This window comes from Amphiprion ocellaris, chromosome 10 (assembly GCF_022539595.1).
Source record: "Amphiprion ocellaris isolate individual 3 ecotype Okinawa chromosome 10, ASM2253959v1, whole genome shotgun sequence".
Lineage (NCBI taxonomy): Eukaryota > Metazoa > Chordata > Actinopteri > Pomacentridae > Amphiprion > Amphiprion ocellaris.
In genome coordinates this window covers 25,572,708-25,595,669 of record NC_072775.1, presented here as the reverse complement: position 1 = coordinate 25,595,669, position 22,962 = coordinate 25,572,708, and the positions used below count along the sequence as shown (strand labels likewise).

Genomic DNA, 22,962 nt, shown 5'->3' with positions numbered 1-22,962 from the left:
TAGCCCTTGAGAGGTCTTATTATCAGCTTGCTCTTGAACCGGTAATTTATTTTATCTGTCTCCTCATATGTGGATGTGTCGTTGGGGCCAAAGTCTTAAGATGAAATAAGTGGCAATGATTGTCACACCTGCCTTTGGTTCAGCATGAAATGATACCTAACTGCAGGTTATCCAACAAAAAGCAAAGGATACCTGCTCTAGAGCAATTAATAAAAAAAAAACATTTAAAAAGTTTAGGAAAATAGCATCCAAAATGGATTTACAATGTCAATTCAACTTCTCCTCCATCCATCAATGATCTAAATTCACATATTTAACTGTATTTTTTCTTTCTCTGCACATTTATATGTCACTAACTTTGTCTCTTCTCTCTCCTGTAGTTTCTGTTTTGTCCCTAAATAAATCAATCCTGAAACAATTCCACAGAAAAATGTAAAACATCTGGGAAAGTGATGTAACAATAGACTAAAGAACATGATTTTTTTTTTTCAAATAATTAATTGAACAATATTTTAGTGCACATTCTATTCCCACATTTGAACTCTTTTGCAAGAATTCAAGTTGCTTAAAGCGCTTAGTGGTTGACTCTAAATCCAGGGGGGCCTCTTTAACTAATCAGTCTGTTCCTGTATGGCTTTTTGTGCTCTGACCAAATTACACGACAAACACTATTAGACTAATAAACATTTGTTAAAACAATGTAGATTTTGATTGAGCATGTTCTAATTTCTCTTAATTTTTAAATGTGATTAAGTAACTAAAGAGAAAACAAGAAAAGCAGAGAGCGCAATACTCCGCCAAGGCTGCTCAGTTTTATGATTTCCGACAAATGAAATCTTTAAAAAGTGTGTGGTCTGCAGTGGTCGATTTGTAGTAGGATTGCAATCACATGATAATCAGCAGGCAGCTGACGTAGTGTCACTTGTAGTCATAGTTACAGTGACGCCGTGGTGCTATTTGCAGTGATACAGAAATCTTTAACAAATCCGTGGATCCAGACTATAAGCTGCATCACTGCCAAAATCTAATCACTTGGTCCTTTTGTCATTTCTGACCCTCGCTGAAAATTTCATCCAAATCTGTTGTCTGTTTTTGAGTAATGTTGCTAACAGACAGACAGACAGACAGACAGACCAATGCCAATCAATCACATAACTCCACCACGTTCCTTGGCAGAGTAACTAGCAAAGCACTCAGAGAGCGCAGTATTCCACCAAGGCTGCTCAGTTGGTGTTTCATTTCCGACGGCTGAAATCTTTAACAAGTCTGTGGATCCAGACTATCAACTGCATCACTGCCAAAATCTAATCAATTGGTTCTTGTGCCATTTCTGACATTTACTCTGCCGAGGCTCCACCTCCTTGGTGGAGTAACTAGAAAGTACTCACAGACTGTGGAACTCTGCAGAGAACGTATATTGACTTGACTTTTGTATTCAGTCTACTTTAATGCACTGCTGTAGTGTGCAGGTTGATAATCCTGATTTGAGCTGAATCACATAAAGTCCCAGACTTAGTCATTCATATCTATTAATTTCACGCTTAAGAAAATTATAAAATATTTTCTTGTTTACTTACTGTAAAGAACTAGATCAATGTCATAATGTTGTTAAAGCTAATGCAGTAATCAAATATCCCCTATAAATAATTTATAGATTTTATGGTTACGTTATATTTACAACCAGATATCACTAATTAAACGGTGTTTAATAGACTCAAGACACCTTTCTGGCATGTCTGCGCTCTGCTGAGTGCATTTTGTAGCAACTGAAACAATTGCCAAAAATGTTTATGCATGATAGTCCTCTTTTTAATGGTAAGGTATCGCGGTACTTTTCTAGTATTGGTATATGGTGCAACACTATGAAGGATACACGTAAAGAAAAGAGGTGAGAACAGTTTGAAAGAAATTTCCAGGGTTCCAGGGTTTATCAGTGACAAGTGATAAAACTGGCAGCATTCTCTGCAAACTTCCAATTAATTAACTGTCACAGAAAAACACCTACAGTCAGGATTGTCCATTAAGAGCACTGCCACAAGTAATACACAATCATCTCACATCAGTCATTAGGACCTGGTCAAAGTGTATGCAACTGTTCGAAAGAAATGACATTCAAAATCCACTAAATACCATTTCAACAAAATCTACTACTGACTCATTCATAACTAATTATATTTGCTCCACTTTAAGTATTACTGGTGGATTTTGCCCCTTTGAAAGCAGACACTTATCATGTAGACCTGTATTTTCATTTCCTTCCCACCCCAACCCCCACTTGGCTCATCTGACTCAAAAATCCACATGTAAACCTATATGGCTTGAGCATGAATAAGGGCATGGATGTAGTTTTTTGTTCTGATCCTCAGCAGAGCAGTTGTTCCTCCTTTCACCCCTGTTTGGCCTGTAGCCCAGATCGTCTCATATTCAGATGTAGTTGACAGATCTCTGCATGGCTTCTTATCTTTGTGGCGAGCCTTACTTCCTGTCTAACGATATAGAATTAGCTCTCAGACATCCTCTACAAAAGAGGATACCTCTACGAAACAGATAAATACAACACAATAAAATAACACTGCACAGTTTGTCATTGTATGAATAACGGCAACAGTATTGCAGCATCCTGTGTGTCTCTGTGACTTGGTTTCTCTAACCTTCAAAGAGGAAGAGAAGGTCAGAGGTAGAGAGTGATGGAAACAAAGGCAAGAACAGCGTGAGAAATGCAACTTAAATTGTGAAGCTGCATTTCCTTTCTTAACAAGAGTTTATTCAGAAGAAAAATCTTTAAAATGGACAGTTTGTTGGTAAAAGATGATATTTTAATACATTCCATTGCTTCTTCCTTTAAGATGACATGTGAGGAGGAAGTCCTTTAGTGGCTGGAGTCATGTATCTAATTTTCTCATGCACGCACACATTGAGTTGACCAGTGGGTGTGAGTTCTGGTGCTTATGTTTAAGTAGGTTGTGTTTGGGGACTATGCAGCTATGCTGTTTTATGTGCAATCAGTTACTATATATGATGTCTAGTGTTATTGCTAAGAAGTGATATACAAATTAGAATGTTCAGTCAAGTAGAGACATGACAAAAAAAAAAACGTACATTAAAGTCAATCCACTATCCACTGTTCATGTACCGTATGATGAATGCTGTTTGTGCTTGTAGCATTCAGCAACTGGACCCCCTAAATGACTCAGTCTCAGTTAGAAAATTGTATAGCCTCTCTCTACACAGTGGAAATCAATCGATTTAATGAGACATGACACTGTAGTGTCAATTACACCTTGCCAGTTACCCTAGGGGTTCCACAAGAGAACTGAGAAATCTGCCATACCTTAGTTTTTAGAGTGGAGATTCATCTATTTCCTCCAAAATATACTGACAGCAACGTTAACAGTTATAACATACAGTTGACTGTAGAAGATGTAAAAGTGAACAACTTTATCGGGAGGAAAATCTATCCTACCTGTCTTATATTCCTGCACATAAAAATATTTAGAATTAATATTATTGGCAAATGTCCCTGGGTCTGAAAATGCTAACCATTTAAAACAGTGTGAAAGACCCCAAAGGAGTTATTACACGAGTCAGCAGCTCAGTCATATCAGAAAGCACAAATTGGGAATAATTTAAAAGCTGTGCATTCTGGTGTGTCTCTTCCTGAAAAACTGGACGGGCTGCATGTACACGACATGTTATACATATGTAGAAGGTAGAGCATTGTTCAGCTTCAGTGTTGCTTCTAAAGTGTGCACTGTTACAGGGGTGGGGAATATAAAAAGTTAGTTTTTTCTTGGGGTCGTATGACCAAGATGAAAACAGAAAAGCAGCTCTATTTTTTTGAGCATCCACTTTAATTTGTTTTCCATTTAAAATGCTCTTGTAGAAACAACACAGACAACCGAACATGATGTTAAAGCAAAGGTAATAAATCCCTGTAAGCTCCTGGCATCATCAGAAAACGCCACGTCAGAAAGATTGTTCTAAAGATTGTTCTTTCATTATTTTTCAACACAGTCTTCAATGCACTTGGTCCAACGATGTTCAAGCTTTTATCCCTTCGTAAAAGAAGGTCACACCTTGATCCTCCTCAACAGCATGGACGACTTCATCATCATTCTTTTATGCACACACATGGTAACATTGTATGAATTTAAAAATGTGAAGATTTTTTAAGACATAGTTAATTTGTGAATGTTTGAAAATGTCTTGCAAGAGACGTGATATTTCATTTTAATATGGTTAAACACAATGTCTTCGATGAAAATAGGAAATTTCTCTTTTGGCTACAAAACCATTCAGTGCACATCTAACATAGAAAGCTGCATATGTCCTTGGCTTATGAGAAAAAGAGAAAGAATACTTGAAATTTCTTTCTATATACTTATCAAAGATAAAGTCAACCTATTGGGTAAGATTTTGAGTCCTCTCTGTCTATTTCTGCTATTGCAAATCCTGAGGCTGGCCTAGTCTGCCAACTTGTCATCCTAGGGAGACAAAGATATGCCTTTGTTCAGGCCCCTTTAATTTGAAGGGAAAACAAAAAGGATGGGAAAATTCGGAGAGAATCCAATGAAGCAGTGCCGACAATGCAGGTTGATGTTTGTCAAGATAGAGGGAATTTTTAATAAAAAGCTTCCTTGTGCTGGAGCGTAAAAAAAAAGCTTTAAAAAAAAAAAAAAACCAGCTTCACTCCCTGATCTAATCTGAGCAAGAAAATACGAGTCAGGCAAAAATCCTGCAATAATGTCACACAGGCCTTTCATTACTAAGATGAACAGCGGTACAGCAAAAAAAGGGGGAAAAAATGAACAAAAGCAGTAATGTCATGAATTACACTAGTAAAGATATTTGAGTGTTCTACTCGTCAGTCTTACCATCATACTGGCAATTTATTCTATTCGTATGCCGACTAAACAATCTGAAATCATTCATGCTGCATGTCAACCTTTATTGTGTCACTGATCTAATACAGTCTAGTGGTTAATGCGACTGACTTCACATGTAAAGTGCTTTTACGATACAAATGTTAGAACAAGAAAAAAAGAAGAAACGCCCTGGATTTACAAATGAGTAAGGCCAGGGGCAGTGCCAGAAAAGCGTAAGACAAAAAACTAGGTACGCACAAACTAGTTTCTCCAAAATAAATAGGACCATTGTTCTCTCAACAGCTGTTTATCACGCACAGATTCATACTGCAATATGAGCAGCTTAGCAGATGAACTTACAGTTTACACTGGTTATAGCAGTGCAGTAGGAAAAAAAGGGTATGAGAGGGAAGTGCTATGTGGGTATGTGGTTGTACTACTAAATTAGGATAGCAGTGGGAGCCTAGATTATATACAAAAGGCACTGGTAAACAGAGAAGACATACTGGTCATACGGTAGTTAAACACGATACATGAATCGCAAACTATTTTGGCAAGGTGACATGTCACTCCAACAACCATAAGCAGGTGAAGTAAGATTTACATGAGAGAAGAGAGTGAAAAAGTAAAATGGAAAGGGAATAGGAGGAGAGGAGGAGGGGGCAGGGGAGGGGTGCATGCCAACCTCCTGCCAGCTCCAATTACCAGTGTGAGTGGAGCGTGGCAGCTAGGGCGATGGGTCTAATCAGAGCCCTGCTGAAAGAGACCCAGCCCTGTCCTCCTGCCCCACTGGGAGGCAGCTGGAGCTCAATCCTACACTAGCGTCATTCAGCGTTTTTCCCACAACCCAAACACACTCATCTCAATGGGGGAAAACACTCCAGACGCCCCACTTCCTTCGTAACAGGGGAGCCCTGACATAGTGGCACAAGATGCAAGACTTGAGCATGAAAATGCCTACCTCATTTCCATTTCTGTATGCCCTGGTATCTCCATGCGCCTTATGGTCTTAAATGCAAGACAGTGTGAATGTCACGGGCTGCTGTGAAGTGAGCATATTCAGAAGAACGTGGTGCCATTAAACACACAGATGAAGCATATGGCCAGGAATATTCATGAGAAAGTACTGCCACAACATGAACAGGGCTTGTGTGGATACCTATCAATATTTAATTTAGTTCAGATCAGTGTTTGCCTTCAAAAATTAAGGTGACAGAGCAAGTCTCTCCTAAGTTCTTTAGTTTAAACAGTGACCTGATCTAATTTCAAACAAGAAATAAAGGCCCTTATGATTTCCACATGTACCTGTTGCCAAGTGATGGATGACAACAATTAAAGGTGATGTCTCCTTTGATAGTGTGAACCAAAGGACCACAGTGGCAGTCGCGCAGTCACTTGCCTCATGAAATATTACTGCTCTAAATTCTAACCTTTTTAAGTATATATTACTGTGATGTCCTTCCACTGAGCACTGTTGATGTGCTTCTAGAAAATGTGAGAGCATTTTAGTATTTAATTAGTCTGTTTGAAAATGTGCAGCATTTGGCTCTTAACAAAGGGCTAAATGATTAAAAAGGAATTATTTTATTAAATTTGTTAGGCATGAGTGAAGTGTTAAGTGTTTCGAATGTGTCTAACTGATAAATTTTTAATCGTTCACCTTTCTGCCTGTACAACCTGCAAGAGGGAAATAAATATAGTGCTATGAGCGATGTCTTTGTCTAAGCTAGTTTTGAGTCAGTATGAGCAGTCTGCAGAAACAAGGCACATGGCCTGCAGCTGTCTGCAGCCAAGAACATTGTCGAGACAGACATTTGCATCTGCCTGAGACACAAGTGTGTGAGAGGTATCAGTGGCAGCAGGATGTGCACACTGACAGCCAAAGCTAACATGAGTTCAAGAGAAAGAGTCCTCCCAATAGTTGGATTTCTGATAGTGTGTAAAACATTCAGCAAGTTCACTTGGGAAAAAAATGGTTATTGTGGCAGTATGCTCTGTTGAACAGGGTTAACGGATAAAAATCTGGGGTCTACTGCATTCCTAGCTACAGTAACATTACATTCTTATAGTTGTTGATTATGAACTAATTAACTTATCTCCTCTGATTTAGTCAACTTTCCCCCTGGTGTTTGATAGGTGTGGTAGAACTTAGAGTTTCTTTTTTCTGAAATCTGGTGACAAGCAAGTACTGACTAATAGGGCTCTCAGAAAGACAGACCGACCTGACACATATACATGTAACTGCCTTTGTGCTTTTGACTTGCAAAACATCAGAGGCCAAAGAGTTTTGTCACATGCTTTGCCGTGAAGGGCATGTGAGCTAGCTGGCAGAGCTCCCTCTGCAGAGGTCTGCTCTGCAGGGATGACATGGCACACCCCAACATCAAAGACCCAGCAAGGAGGCCATTGATGTAATGCTGTTGTAATGACGTGAAAATTGTGAAAATCTCAATGGAAAAGCCAAGGACAAAAAAGAAAGATGACAAAATGCAAATCCTAAGTGAAAAAAAAACATTTTTTACAGGTGGACCTGAGTCGATATGAATATGGCTTCGTAGATGATTGCATCTAGACAGACAGATAAGCCTGTTCACTACTGTTAGGATCAGAATGCAAATGTACAATGTGCATTGAAATGTGTATTAAAACACACGTGAACACCTTGTCGAGCCTGTTGTTTCTAGCATGCTATCTCTTAGGCCAGGTGTTTTGGCAGTTGCTATGGAGATAGTAGTGAATCAAACAAACAGTCCCACTGCACGCACAGACACACCTGCATGCAACGGACCATCACAAAAACACAGACATAACAAAAACACTGCTAATGCAGTTGTTAACACACACTAATACTCTACATGCTAGTAGTAGGACCACTGCGCAGTTAGTCGCTCTTTATCCAAGGGTATTTGGAGTTAAAAGACTGTAATGCATGCCATGACCTTCGAAATAATACACTTTTTTGTCTGGCTGAGCAGAACATTTGGCCTCACTTCCTCGTCTACAGGCAGATAATCAATAACAGTCATCTAATTCCCCCAAACTCCTTCCTCTCATTCCATTCCTCTCTCTCTCTTCATCATCTCTCTCCATTTTTCTATTTATCTCTACTTCTCCCCTTTTCTCCTATCTGATATCATACTTCCACCGTCGTCGGGATGATCGACGGTCCTGCCAGATGCCCTGTGCCTGTTATTTATACCATGCCACAGCAGTTAGTACATCACCCTGGCTCTGACCCATTACTGCAACCCAAGGGTGGTCTTCTTAATTCACATGCTTATGCTGACCGAGTCACATTGTGGGATAAGCACTGCTGCACAGAATCACATCCTCCATTTACTACACTATATGAGTAGCACCGCTTTAGGCTTTCATTTTGAGATTACAGCTCTCCCTCTTGCCTTGTGGTCCTACTAACAGGAGTTTGATTGAAGACCCTTGAGATTATGGTATTACAGAGTGCACGGTTTGTGGTTTACTACTAATTTCAATGTAACTGCCTATAAGATGAAAAAACCTCAGGGCTCATGGTAAATTTCTGTGGTAATGCGATGTGGCTAATAAGACAGGCTATACCTCCAGGTGTCTCGGGGAAAAGAACAAGGACAGGACCAAAAATCAGTAAGCGTGACGGTTAATGAAATCGGTCTACAAAAAGAAGCAGCGGTTGGCAAATAAATGAATTAATTGATCCTCTCCACAACTCAAATTAATCATCGGCAGAGCTTTATTGTGACATGTTTAGTGTAATTACAGCAGATAGGGATGGCTTTTATGAGTTCCGAGAAAGGCAGTGGGTATAGTGGAATGTGGCAGGTTCTGTTAATTAAATCCTCACTGACTGGGCTCCTGTGACAGCCTTTACTTATTCTCTCAGTCAGAGATAATGAATAATACACAGAGTCTGTGAGTCAATGTTGACAGCCTCAGCTTTGATTATGTAGAGGATAAAGAAGTGATGGGTGTTCAAAAAAAGTCAGACTACGGCATAATCTGTAAGCTGCTCACCTCAAAAGAGTCAAATTCAAGAATTTCAACAATAGCCTGGTCAACAATAGCCAAAATGCAAGACAAACATGACATTTTGCTGCAAATTGTTTGATAATTGCTAACTATTTTGGGGATATAGTGAATTTGAATACAGCAATTAGTGTTTTAGGACTGGTTAGATTCATTGTTATATATGTAAAAACAAAAGTTATTCTATGACTCATAACTAAGCCCAACAAATTCCATTTTCTGTAGTTGCTTTCATCACCATTTGGGTTCAAAGCTCACTACAGCTTCACCAGGAAGGGGCATAGACTAAGTCAATCACTGGATGAACACAGAATTCAATCTCAGAAATAACAAAAGAACAAGTACGTTCTCTTGACTGCTTGCCCTGACAGTATGAGTATGGAGCTAAATCTGAGATCGCTCAGTCAACTGTCCACTGCAAAAAAGGTTAAAAATATAGATGAATACGTAATGCATGCAAAATCAGCAGTGCCGTTGACAGTTTAAAGCAGATCGATCACCTACAACCTTGAAAATCATAGGTTAGCAGCTTAGAGAAAATGGGACTGTGCCTCTTAAATATCAGAAAAATGTGAAGCTTAAAGCCAAGCCGTAAGGCTGATAGTGAGTCAAGCTATTCTTGCCTGCCTTGGGTGGCCCAGCGGATAAGCCAACAGCACTTGGTGTATAAATGTGTGAGGAAAAGGGGTCAGGGTGAAAGGACTCCCATTAGCCAGCTCATTGAGTGTAGGTATTAGAGCCCCCCTGACATGCTGCAGGCCCATCCATCCATAGCCAGTCAGGGCCGGGGAGCTGTTGGCTCATTGGCCTACACAGCTATGAGGTGGACCTTGCTCCTTACCTGTCCTGTTCAGGGCTCAGGGTGTCACTATTAAGAAATTAAAGGAAGAAAGCAAGTTAGGTGTTTTATTTTTATGTATTTTTTGGATGCACTGTATTGCTGCTTCTATTTTTATGTTTGAACTGTCGGTATGTCCATCCATCCATCCATTATCTAAACACCGCTTGATCTTCATTAGGGTCGCAGGGGGGCTGGAGCTTATCCCAGCTGACTTGGGGCGAAGGCAGGGGACACCCTGGACAGGTCACCAGTCCGTCGCAGGGCCACATATACAGACAAACAATCTGTCAATATGTTCACTACATAATTATTATAGCCAAATGAATTCATGATAAAAATAACAGCACAATATCAATGGAAAAATATATTAATCGGTTAAATTGATCCTTTTTTATTGTGTTTTGTCTCTTTTTTGTTACAAATAAATTACATTCAAAATAGGAGTGCAGGAAGGTGGACAGTACACTGTACGATATGTTGCTCCTATGTTGGAGCGTCAATCAAATAAATATTGATACTGGATTATTTACCACATTATCTTGTGTTATCTTGTAATACATGTGTATTGCATTTTTAAAAATAAAATCTCAGTTATTGTCACTACCGGTGTATCCGGATACCCCATTCTCTGTGCAGAAATCGCCACAATGTGATGCAGAAAAAAATGCCACAAAATACAAAATAAAAAGTTTTAATGTCACCCTTTTGTTGAAATCATACCAGTGATTTCTGAGGTGGTGTGATACTAATGAAGTGGAGTTGGTTTAAAAACAAATGCATTTCACTACAACACTTTCAACAACTGTGGACTAAAACAGAGAAGTGAATCCATTTGAAGGGCTTTTATATTAGTTTGTTAATTGTTTGTCATTGTACAGGGATTTCTTTTTCTTGGTGCCTGAGTGTTGTCTGATCAGGGGTTTTTGCATGACTCACAGAAAGAAATAGACAGACACTGGCATTTACTGTTTCCAACATCAAAGCATGTGAATTTAATCATCTATACTAAACCAAACAATGAAACATGCAATTATAAACTAGGGATAATAATATGAAACATTTGTTTGAAATCTAGGAAAGCAGAACTGTTTTACTCAACACAGTGACAATAAACTACATGTAGGCCCCTCTGTCTATATCGAGTTTACAATTCATACTATTACAGTTTTTCGGTGCCAGTGAGAGGATGTTACATATAACAAAATCTTTATTAGTAACTGATGAATTAGAAAAGTCAGTCTCAGTGTGTGACTGAGAGACTGAACCTTTGCTGTGCTAAAAACACTTACGTAGAGCAAGACGAACAGCATGAAGCAATGAACAAATTGATTTGATGGAAAATTACACTGTCGCTGTGTTCAGGGCTCAGAACGCTTAGGAGTAAGTATGCACTGACTCGCATTTGACCCTTCAAATATCAACTTGGTTCAGGAACACATTTGTGAGTGACAGTTTCCATCATCCTCTGTGTTTATATTCAGTGTGACTGCTTATAGTTCTAGAAAAAAATGCTATTGGATCTTCACATTTTGAAGCCTGACTTTCTACCTGCTGGATGTCTCTCTGATTTAGAGGGAAATATGACACCCCAATAAAAACGAAATGCATTCTGGGCTCAGATAATCAGGAGTCAAACCGTGCAAATGCAGAGAAAACAAAAAACTTCCCAGGGAAAAAAAAATGCCAGAAAAAGGCAACCTGACAATTAGTTTACTATGAAATGAAGGAAGCATTGTTTTAGACTGAATGCATGAGGAAAAATGATCAACAATTATACTGGTCTCACAAATAAGTCTTCAGTAAAAATCTGTACCTGAATAGGAAAAGCCTGTTGCAGCTGATGGTGGCAGATATGTAATAGTAGATGTCAATTTATGGATAGCCCTGTCTGTTTCTGACAATGTACAGATATTAATGGATGTGCATGTCTTGTCACAAATCCAGTATCTCCTGAAATCCAGAGACAATGTCTAGATAAGGAATTCAATATGTCCTGACAGGAAAACTCCAAGTCTTAAACCGTGATAGGCTGTAGCTCCAGTCTCAGTGAGTGTATGGCAGCAGACAGAAGAAACACATTTCACTGTACACACTATGCAGTATAGAGTGTGGACACAAAAATAGGGACACCTGTGCCATATTATAAAATCCAGTACAATAGCTGTGGAATTAATAATTTCACAGGGATGCTAAAAATGCCCGAGAAGAAGCACAATTTAAATCTGTGATCATTTTATGGCTATTGTTTCTGATGCTATAATATTATGGGATGTTCCGTTTTTCTCTCCCACTCATCTCTAAGCAATGTCACTATTTATTGCAGGCAGTATTATAAATCATGTGTTTAACCCATTTATTACACCACAGACAACAAATATTATTCTTGCTGGTTAGAATCTGTTTTAGTCTATCAAGAGGAAAGGTTGTGAGAAAGAGTTCAGTGAAGTAGATGACAGTAACAAGAGGAACCTCATTTACATTCATTTAGCCATTTTATTTTTCATACTTCTTGGGCTAAAAAGCTTAGCAAATGTGCTCTTTAGAAAAAATTGGAAAGCTCAAGTTAAAACACTCTTTGAACTGGCCCACTTAAAATAAGATAAATACATCCCAGCATTTGTCGTTTTGGGATGTGGAATTTTTAGCAAATTGGTTGAAGTTAAGGGATAAATTAGAGAAATGTAAACCCATTCTTGAGTAATTAAGAAAGCCCACTGATGTTTGTAGGATTAAATATCAAATTGCAGGCTTTTGACAATTTAGAAAGTGGTGGGAAACAGCCATAAGCTGAAATGAACAAGCAACTTCCAAAGAATTGGTCTAATTCACCACCTGCACAACAAAAAGAAATAAATAAAAGGACTTCATTTTTGCACTATTAATTGAATGTCTGGCTCTATCAACCACTTTTCTTCTGTTATCCCCTGCCCTTCTCTCCCTCTCCCTCTTCTCCCCTGAGGCCACAGACATGGTCAGCACTAACGGCACACATACCAGACATTGCAGATACCGCTTTCCAGAAGAATGGAGTAACTGATGGACAAGTAGAGATGATAAAATGCTGCCTCAAAGCAAAAATGACTCCCTCCAGATGCCTTAAATATGCCATGAAAAAAATTAATCTGCAGTCAAATATATTTCATGGGACAGATCAATTAACCGGGGTCAATTTTAATGGTAACTCAAAGTAATTTGTTGATCACACCACATGTATTCTGAATCATGAAAAATGTAACACAAAACACAATAACGAGGATATTATTTTTTTACTGGTTGATAGGGATTTTGATGATAATATATCATCACACAAATACTTAAAGTCTGAAACACAAGTTGTTTGTGACTAATGAAAGAAAGAACAGCGATGGGATGTAAAATATTTGTGCAAGGATGCAGAGTTTGTAACTGGTACACCACTATAATCTATATTACCTCTTGATGAGCAATAAACACGATTGCCTGGTTGAGCTGGTGAAAAGGGGAGAATGTGCTCATTGTGTAATGGGTTGGTATACAAAGAATGAACCTGTATTTTTTTAAAAATTATTTTATAGCTCATAAATATTATGTTCTTCAGGGTCATTTTCCAGAACAACTGGTTTTTGTTTTTGCTACTTTTTAATTTCCTGTGCATTCTGTTAAAAAGCAAGTGCATTGAACATGCTGAAACTCGAAAAAATCTACCTGTCCTAGTTATCACGTCCAAGTCCTTGGAAGCAAGGATGTAAGAATGCAGATTGGGTGGCCAGGAGAGTAAGTCCACTCTGCCATATTGTGTGAGTCCTTGGGAGAAGCATGCATAGACAGATGCAGTTTGTATCTGTCAGGCTGGATATGATCTACGATGCTGGGCCTCCAGCCAGCAGATGGTGGGAGAAATTAAATCTGTGACACAGACTGTCACAATGGAACTCAAAAATACAGTGTGTGTGTGTGTGTGTGTGTGTGTGTGTGTGTGTGTGTGTGTGTGTGTGTGTGTGTGTGTGTGTGTGTGTGTGTGTGTGTGTGTGTGTGTGCGTGTGCGTGTGTGCGCGTGTGAGCGCGCGCATGCGTATGCGTCCCTGAATGTTTTGTGTGTGCGCAGGTTTGTGCCACTGTATCCCTTTAGCATGCTTTGATAAATAACAGCCTTGTGTAAAATGAACACCAAACGGACTGTACGAAAACTAAGGCCAAACTTTCATGTCCTGTATCACTTCACCACATCAACAGCCTTTAGCATGCAATGTTAAATAAGAAGTGACCATCACCAGCTTGAACAACACATCGACACAACTACAAAATGTTAAAAGAGACCCAGCAGCATCCAAAAACAGAACCCCACGGTGTGATCAAGTAATGTGGGAAATAGCAGTTACACAACAGACCTTATTTTGGTCATTGTGGATTATCTGAATAGCGTGGAGGAAAGGAGAGGATTAAGTTGTCGGAGGAGCAGGGTTCGGTATTAAATCATTCCGATATAGCTTCTGTATGTATTTTTCCAGCCAGGGAAGAGGCGCAATGAGATTTCTATGCTGTTCATCCAGTCAGGTTTGTTGTCCACACTTGCCTGGCTCCTGAGATATTTATTACCGGCATTGTGTCGCAGTCATTTTCTGCCTCTGCACCAGGGACTATAATGCATAGCAAGCAAATAAAGGCCCTTTCTAACTGGTGAGGCTGTAATTTGTTTACTGACACCAAACATGAGATCACTAAATACAGTCAGTGCAGTAAAGCTGGGACCCTGCACTGAATTCTGTTTTGAAACGTGTTCAAACTATGTGCAAAAACTGATGAGTTTTCAACACAACACAACACAACACAATTGTGACCTCCTATTCCATTTTGAAATTAAAGAGGCATAAAAATGACTCATAGGGCCGAACTCCATTAATATTATAAGGAGCTTTTTCAAAGTTCAATGTTTGGCATGTTTTCACCAAGCGAGGGACTACTTTTTTATCCAGTGCAGAAGCTTCGTGTCCTTACATATTTCTTGCTTGACCTTTCCAAAAATTACCTTTTTTCTTCATATTACATGTTCAGAAGGTTTTTTGAAGAGAACTTCAAAAAACTTCTGGTCTGAAGGAGACCCTGTCTAATTCATGCTCTGACAGTGGAGGATTCTGGTAATGATGGGACTTTGATCTGGTTCCATTAGATAACATTCCTCCTTTCTAGACACAGGTCCACTGTCTCCCAAAGGACAAGACAATGTTCTCCAGCACAGAAAAAAAGAAACCCAGAAAAGTCCCAGAATATACCTGCTCAGTAGCTGCTTATATTTAAGGAATCTTCTTGAATCACAGTTCGCATCTGCTCAACAGTTTGCTTAGTTGTAAAATATTATGCTGGATGTTGCTGAAACTATTGCCAGAGAAATTTACAGTGGGTGAGCTGAAGCAGATAGGCAGCCAAATTTTACTTTCCTGGGATTTGATAGATTTGATTGATACTAATGGCAGCAACCAGCTGTAGGTAAGGTTTCCAGCTTTTAACACACTTTGGTTTAGAAATATAGAACTACTGTAGAGCAAACAGTAATGTCAGCCACTTCATTCTCACACCATAAAGGGAATAAAAGCAGTGTTAATGTTTGTAAAGTGTTTTTTTCTTTCATATATGAACTCTAATTCGATATTTGTTTTGAATGTTTTTACTAAAAATTTCACCAATATGACTCATTTCCAACTAAATCTCTATCGCTGTAGGCCTTTCCCCGAACTTGTCAATTTTGCAATTGCCTGGCTGCTTATAGAAGCCTCCTAAAATTGTGCAATTTTAAGATTTTTGCTTGAGGCACTTTCATCAAATTTGGGTCTGGTTTTGGGGAGAGTTCCGGTTGCAAAAAGAGTCACGTCAGTTTTATCATCACCATTAGTGTTATGACATGGTTTTGACACCACCTTAGTCATTTCTTGATGTGAGTCATTGCATTTTACATTTTACATCCTCATCAAATGTTAACAGCAATGAAAATATGAAATACTGCCTTGACATGAAGAGGTGGCAGCAGACAGCATTTAAGACTGATGTTGTGAGCTGAGATGTCTTTTCTGGTCAGCAGTAGTTTATTTCATACATCACAGAGACAAGCACCATTTACCTGGACATTTACTGAGGCATGCAATTCAAGGGGGGCGCTCAAGGTCAGAACATTGACATCGTTACCCACATAATGAGTCATCGTTCCTTTCGGTCATCTCTTTATATTACTCTACTACAACACCACCACCACACCGTAGTCCACTACGGTCAACACAGAGTCAGATAGAGAAGTGGAAGTGAGATATTTGGAGTTACAAAGAGACAAAAGACGTAGAGATCATAGGGCAGAAACACAAAAGAAGAGAGAGGGTGAGAAAGATGAGGACGAAAGACTGCAATAATATTTTTCAATCACACTACCTCTTCTGGTCTTACCAATGTCAGCGTCATTATTTATCCATAAAGCTCAGACATACAATATACACTCTCTCTCTCTCTCTTTCTCTGTCACCCACACACACACACACACACACACACACACACACACACACACACACACACACACACACACACACACACACACACACACACACACACACACACACACACACACACAATGAGGAATGGCTAAGCTGACTTTGGGCCTGTATGTAAGTCTCCGTGGTGCGACCTCTTAGGCAGGGGCGTGAGAACTGCGACGAACAAAAAGCAGGGCTGTTACAGCGTGACAGAATTACAGAGTGACTTGAGACTCATGACTGCAAAAGTGCTAATGCCAGACTTGGCTAGTGTGAACACATGCCTTTACAACTCCTCACAGGTGAGCAACCCATAACATAACATCAGCAGAGAGATCTCCAAGAGCAAGTCCATGACACGTGTTTTTATTTCTGCACGACCTGAATTTTCTATACAACATACATTAAAATGCGTCTTGAGCAATATTTAACAGTTTTTGAGGCAGCCACACTGAAAGACTGCCAGTGAGGTCAACCTGCAATAAAGTCGCAATTTTAATGACACTTGAATTTATGTCTTGAAGCCCCTGGTGTTACATAAGATGATGGCACTACTGACACAAAATACATGTGGAGTCACTGAATTTTGCTAAAAACTGCAAGCAAATGAAGTGATCTGGACACTACAATGCACTCCTGAATGCTAATACTTTCTCGACATAGTACAGTCCTGCTTTGAGAATACTGAAAGCACGTGTAAAGCTGCACTGGTATGGCTGTCATAATCCATATTTTGCAGGATTGGCATAACAAAATAAAGAGCCAGTATATGAAATAATCATAATTAATGCTCGACCTTCTTATGCTCTGCTAAAACCTATAATCCAGATCGACTTATTGCTATAATGACTTTACCATTCTCACTGCCTCTCTGGATGAGGACACTCAAATGTATGATGACAACTTCATGCGCACGTACTTTAATTCTTGTGGGCAGCACGAGAGCTTTTCTTTTGGAATGCAAAAACAGGACATTTTTGCTTATGAAGTCACTCTTTCAACCTTTACTTATTCAGTAAAGGTTGACTGAGATGTGGCATGACTTTCAGTGATGCTCAGCTTAATTTTTCTTTACACAGCCACATTGGGAGTGTTGCATTCACTCAGCAGCTTTACTGGTTCTGTGCCTTGCTCAAGGACACCACAGTGAAAGAAGTTTGCAAATGCAAAGCAGGTTTCACTTAGTCCAAATTTTATTATTTGATCCAAGATGTGAAAAAGCTACATTTTGATGTGAGACCAACTTCTCAAACCTTCAGGCTACCAGTGGCCCATTAAGGCAGAGGATCATTAGTCTCCATCTGTTTGGTGCTGCCCCAGTGTTTTCTTGTGTAGTGCTGCTGATATGAACTTGATGTATTACTAGGCTACAAACAATAGTCTAAATATAGAGCAGAGCTGACGTCATTGCTCTGTAAGGGTATGTGCGTTTGTACTGAGTGCGTTTGTGTTAGTCAATATGTATAAATGTGTGTGGTAGTGTGTAGACTTGTGTGCAAGTCAAGCCCATCCTAAGGGTTCTGGACAACCAGATTCAAGGAGTTATTTAGATTAAACATGATGTGTGGCTTTGTTCTTCTACAGCGTCTGCCACTGCATTAAGTAAAAAGAAAAATTAGATTTTTTTTCATTTCCTAACTTTTGCAATTTGATGTATGCTGATAAATACTAAGCTATACACTATCATTGTTAACTAGGTTGCAACAAATAAATCCAAGTCTAACATTTACAACTCAATTTATACAAAGATATTTTATCCAACAATAATGGGTAAAAAGACTCAAGCTTTACACTGTTAAGCCCTCACATGTTATTGCTCATTTTGAACTCATACAGAAACAACTTGGAAACGTCCTGTTGGAGTAAACATTCAGAAATAAATATCTGTCTGCCAAAAGTTTGACAAAGACTTCAACTTCAGCAGCAGCTCGCTTACTTTGGCTGGCTGCCATTTCACTCTGGGCAGGTAATGTAGTAGAGGCTTGTTTGAGTATGTAGGCTGAGAGCAGCTGTCCAGAGTTGTTCATGAACTTACATTGTGTTGGTTTGTGTGACCAAAACAATGAGCTGAACGTGGCTCACCTGTGTGGACTCAGGTGTTGATATTTGCTGGAACCATCAATACTAGCATCTCGGTCACTCAGTTTAATATTATCAAAGAATATTGCTTCATTATACCATTAGGTTGGTGTGTATTATGAAAATTAAACACCAAGCAATGTGAAATGTAACTTTTCATTTTAGAATAACCAAAAACACTGTCATTGTTTAAGGTCTAATAACTTCCCCATGCTAAAAAAATGAACGTAGTAGATAAGACTAGTGAAGCCCACAGGATAAAAGCATGATATGGTACATGTCTGATGGATTTAGCAGCTATGACACTGAGTACAGGATCACAGAGAGACGACAACTTAAGGCACCGCACATCTGCCAGTGAGAACAGTTGCTCACTGTTGAGTAAGACTGTTGTCCATTTATATTTCACTAACAGAGGGAATTTGAACTTGGTGTCCTGTTTGGCTACCCCAGCACCAACACCGTAATTAATCTCATTTCAATCATGTGAGCATCACATCATGTTAGTTCTGTTTGTTTGTGCAGGCAACAGCATTCTTCAAATATAGCGCGAAAGAGGGGCAAAAAGAGAACCGTTCTTTGCACTGAAGAAAAATCCCTTCGGGAAGATTATGCAAGCCCAGTCGATGATATCATCAAATCAGTGTGGACAGAGAAAAAAGAAAGGGTGGGTGTAAGAAAAATGGGATTCAAACGGGGGATGGAAAGGCTGTATTTGAATGAGAGGGGATCTGCTTTAATGCCACTGTAATGGCTATAGACGGCTTTAATCCTCCCTCTGGCTAGCTCTGGAGCTTTTTTCTTTTTCTAATGAAATCAACTGCTGTGGTGACTTGCACCCACATGACAAAATTATAATCAATTAAAGAAGAAATTCATGCACACAGCTCACTGATATGGAAGGCTGCACAGAGAGAGGTGCAGAACCTCTGTCCACATAAATCAGATACATTAACTCTATGAACGAGAAGGGAGAAGAGGTCCATGGAGGTCAACCTGGCTTGCAGGCATTGGAGGGTATTCCTACATGTGTAAAACACTCAGACATCCAAAAACTGTTTATATGACCACGTGAAGCCTTTTCTTGGAGTTCTATGGCCAGGCAGGTAATTGTGAATTTATAAATGTTAATGTAATTCATATACAGTTGGTATTTACAGTTGCTTATCTTTTTTAGTTGATTATGACACTGACTTGTTCTGGTGGAGGATGGAGACTGGCTAAGTGACTTGTTGAGAGAATGAGGCAAAGTAAATGTTGCAGTACAGCCAATAAAAGAGAATATTTATTAAAATAAATAGATTGCAGGTCAAACATTTTCTTAATTGTATGCTATCTTATCTAAAAATGTAATCCTTACATTTTTTCCACTTTGTGGAGTTAACATTAAGATATACTGTAGTCTTTTTGCTCCTCCATGACACTACCAAAACCAGGAATCCACAGAGTTTGCAAATGTTTATGTATGAATTATTAAAGTACGTTTGCTTTTGGATATATTGGAGTAAAACGTTCAGTGCACTAGCAGCAGGAAAAGAACAATTTACAAAAAAACAGTGAGAGTAAAAGCAAGATGGTGAGAAAAACCAAGCGAGAAGAAAGACTTATCTTACCTTCAAGCACTGTGAGCTTAGCACTGGTGTTGATCTCGCCAGCACTGTTAGTGGCTGTACACTCGTAAATGGCTTCGTCTCTGTGTGTGCGTAGTGGCTGGATCCGCAGTACGGAGCCCGAACCGTCATCAAATTCAATCACCTGGGAGAGCCACAGCAAAGCAAAAGGGCAAGAATGTTTTATAGAGGCTTTTTATTGTCATGGATATCACCTTATTGAAAGATATAAATAAAAGCAATGGCTACTTCAGATTACAGTTTTCATGATTATTGTGTTTCTGATGTGTAAGAGGAAAAAACTAACATTTTCCAGTTTTGCTGCTTTTATCAGATTTTCTAAGTCGGTACTTTCAATTCTTGCTTCAAAATAGATGTTTTGTTCTCACTACAAAGGATGAACGCCAAAAAAAATGCCCAAATGTCTTCTTAAACATAAGTGACAATCAATCATGTTGTTTAGAGTGAGTGATAATATAAAGTCATATCCAAAAAAAGTGACGTACAGCACAAACTTAATGATCTCATTCAGTAATACCAGCTGGGAGCATAAACCAATAACCCTTTCAGCTAGTACACTTATGTTGTAAAGTAAACCTGGTCAGACAGAACAAGAGTTTCCAACTAAGGCATTTACCTCTGTTCACGTGGGTTCAAAAAGGGAGGGGAAATACATCAAGTAATACATCAATGGGGTGTACGGCCAGAGATGGTATAGCAGAGTGAAAGGATGGATGTGAAAAGATGGGACAAGATGAAGCGGACTATGCAAATCAAGATGGAGGGAGATTAAAGAGAAGGGAGCATGTCTGGTCTTGGAGAAGAGAAGAGCTTGTATGAGGCTCAATGACAGGGCTCCTCATTGTGTGTGCTATGCAAGTGTGCAATTTGTGTCAATGCTGCAAGTGTGCATGCATGTGTGGATGCGTTGGTCTCAGTGAGAGTGGGTTACAAAAGCAGTCTAATCCCCAAGCCCGTAGTGTTTTGTCACGTATCTTGTGTTTGTGCCTGCCTGTGTGGTGTGTGTGTGTGTGTGTGTGTGTGTGTGTGTGTGTGTGTGTGCGCGCACATAGCTGAGTGTGTGATTGTTAAGAGAACTGAAAGTCATGCATGAGTGCTCACCTCAAAGCGCTGGGAGCTGACTTTCTTGCCTTTCTTCATCCAGGTAATTCTCGGTTTGGGCTCCCCGGTAGCCTGGCACACAAATGATGCAACTCCACCCGAAATACCTGTCTGGTCCTCAGGGGATTTGACAAAACTTGGCAAGCCTGAGGAAGAAGAAGTGAAGGGGGCAGAGGGAGGGATAGAAGTTAAAGACAGGAAAAGAGGTAGAGAGTCAAGGTAGAAGGAGAGCAGAAGGGAGAGTGAAGGTGTTGTTAATGCCTAAGCTACATTAGCATGTAAAACTTGATTATCTATGGGTATCACCTTCACCACACAAAGGCAACCATTAGAAAACCCATAAAGGTGTTGTTATGGCCCACCTGCAGCTTAGTTATGGGAGACACCGAGCCCTGTGTGTTCACCTGTCAAGGTATCCTGTTTCTCACTTTTGTTTTGACATAGAATTTGAAAACATCCACCCAGTAAAATGACACTTTGGCGGTTAATTAGGTTGTTTAGCATTCAAACAGCCAATTGTGTTTGTCAGGCATTTAAACTGTTTGGTATCTCCCAAAATCCAAACAAGGCAGCCGCTATGCTTTCATTCTCTATATGTTTAGGACTTCCTGGATGATGTGTGTTTACAACAACATTGTGGACAACCTTTTAGAACACTTCTAACAGTGGTTTGCCCTGTTTGCCTTTAAGGTTTTACAGAGCACCACACCCAGGATCATTGTGAATAGTTCAATGGAGTGTGTGTTTTATTGACAGCCTGTCAAAGCTGACATGATGCTACAGTGAGCACACCTTAGCTCCATGCTATAGCCACCACATGCTTTGTGCTGTATTTACAATCACAGACGTGCATAATCCCAGCTTCAGCAATATGACACAACGTTCTTATTACTGGCTCTGTCAGCTCGTGTTTCATCTCCAGAGTCATTAAAAGGAGTGGGGAACACCTAAACCGCAGACGAGCAAACTGCCCCATGGAGACATGCACAAAGGGGTAAATCATTATGCTGTGTACACAGAGGAGACGCCAGCCTCCCTCACTGAGCACACGCTGGGGAAAATCCAGCAATAGCTGCCACCATTCTTCTCTATTTTATGTGTTCTAATACAACATTGGTGAAAAGAGGTGGGGTGGGGGGGGGTCAATTTCTAGTTAGCATAACATTATACCTCTTTTGAAAGTGGACGGGGTCCTAGTCCACTTGTTACATCATCACACTAAGTTGTACCTTGGCTAGAGAAAGAGAGGTGGTGCTGGCTGCCCTTGCTTTAGAACAAAACAGCAGCATAATGTTCTTCGAGCAATATACAATAAAAGGCTTAATGTGGGCCTGCAAGAAGGGAAGTGTGCATACATACATCACAGTGTGATGTGATATCTTTACACACATCCGAATGGAACTGGCTGGAAGAAGACACATACCTTTGCATAATGGAGTCAACTTTTCCTGTGAACTTAAATGGAATTTTTTATTTTTTTTGTACATTATTTCAACTCAATAGTTTTTTAAAATGACTAGAATTTTTGAAGGAGTTTTACTGATGTTCCTGACATGAACTAATAACTTTAAATCAGATAAAAACAGACTAAGAATTACACAATAGAGCATTCATTTAAATAAATAATAGATTTTAGCTTCACAAAAACTGCCTAAGCAATTAAATAAATTACCAAATCTAAATAAGGCGAAGTAAGACAATGGTTGAAACAACAGGCAATATGTATTCAAGGTAACATTTGGTGATGTTAGAAACAAATTGTATAGTAGTTCTTTGAGTGTTGACAAAAAAAATCTAGAGCAGCCTTTTACTTACATTTAATACTCAAACAGCAAACTGTATTTTATAGTGCAAAAATACAAGATCTGTAATGTGGCTCTAATAATAAACACTAATCAGTCACAACACTAAAACCATCTGTCTAATATCCTTGT

The 22,962-nt window shown here is 39.4% G+C and overlaps 1 protein-coding gene across 21 annotated transcripts in view; it reads right to left on the bottom strand.

Annotated features, from left to right (window-relative positions):
- The window catches only part of LOC111573927 (receptor-type tyrosine-protein phosphatase F), a 169,119-nt gene that overhangs the window by 75,248 nt on the left and 70,909 nt on the right, over positions 1-22,962 (bottom strand). For all 21 annotated transcript variants that reach the window (XM_055014182.1, XM_055014181.1, XM_055014186.1 and 18 more), the window contains exons 3-4: positions 21,029-21,174; positions 19,910-20,051 (exon numbers count right to left, since the gene is read on the bottom strand). In XM_055014182.1, the coding sequence (XP_054870157.1) occupies positions 19,910-20,051; positions 21,029-21,174 (288 nt within the window). The remainder of the gene's footprint in view (positions 1-19,909; positions 20,052-21,028; positions 21,175-22,962) is intronic.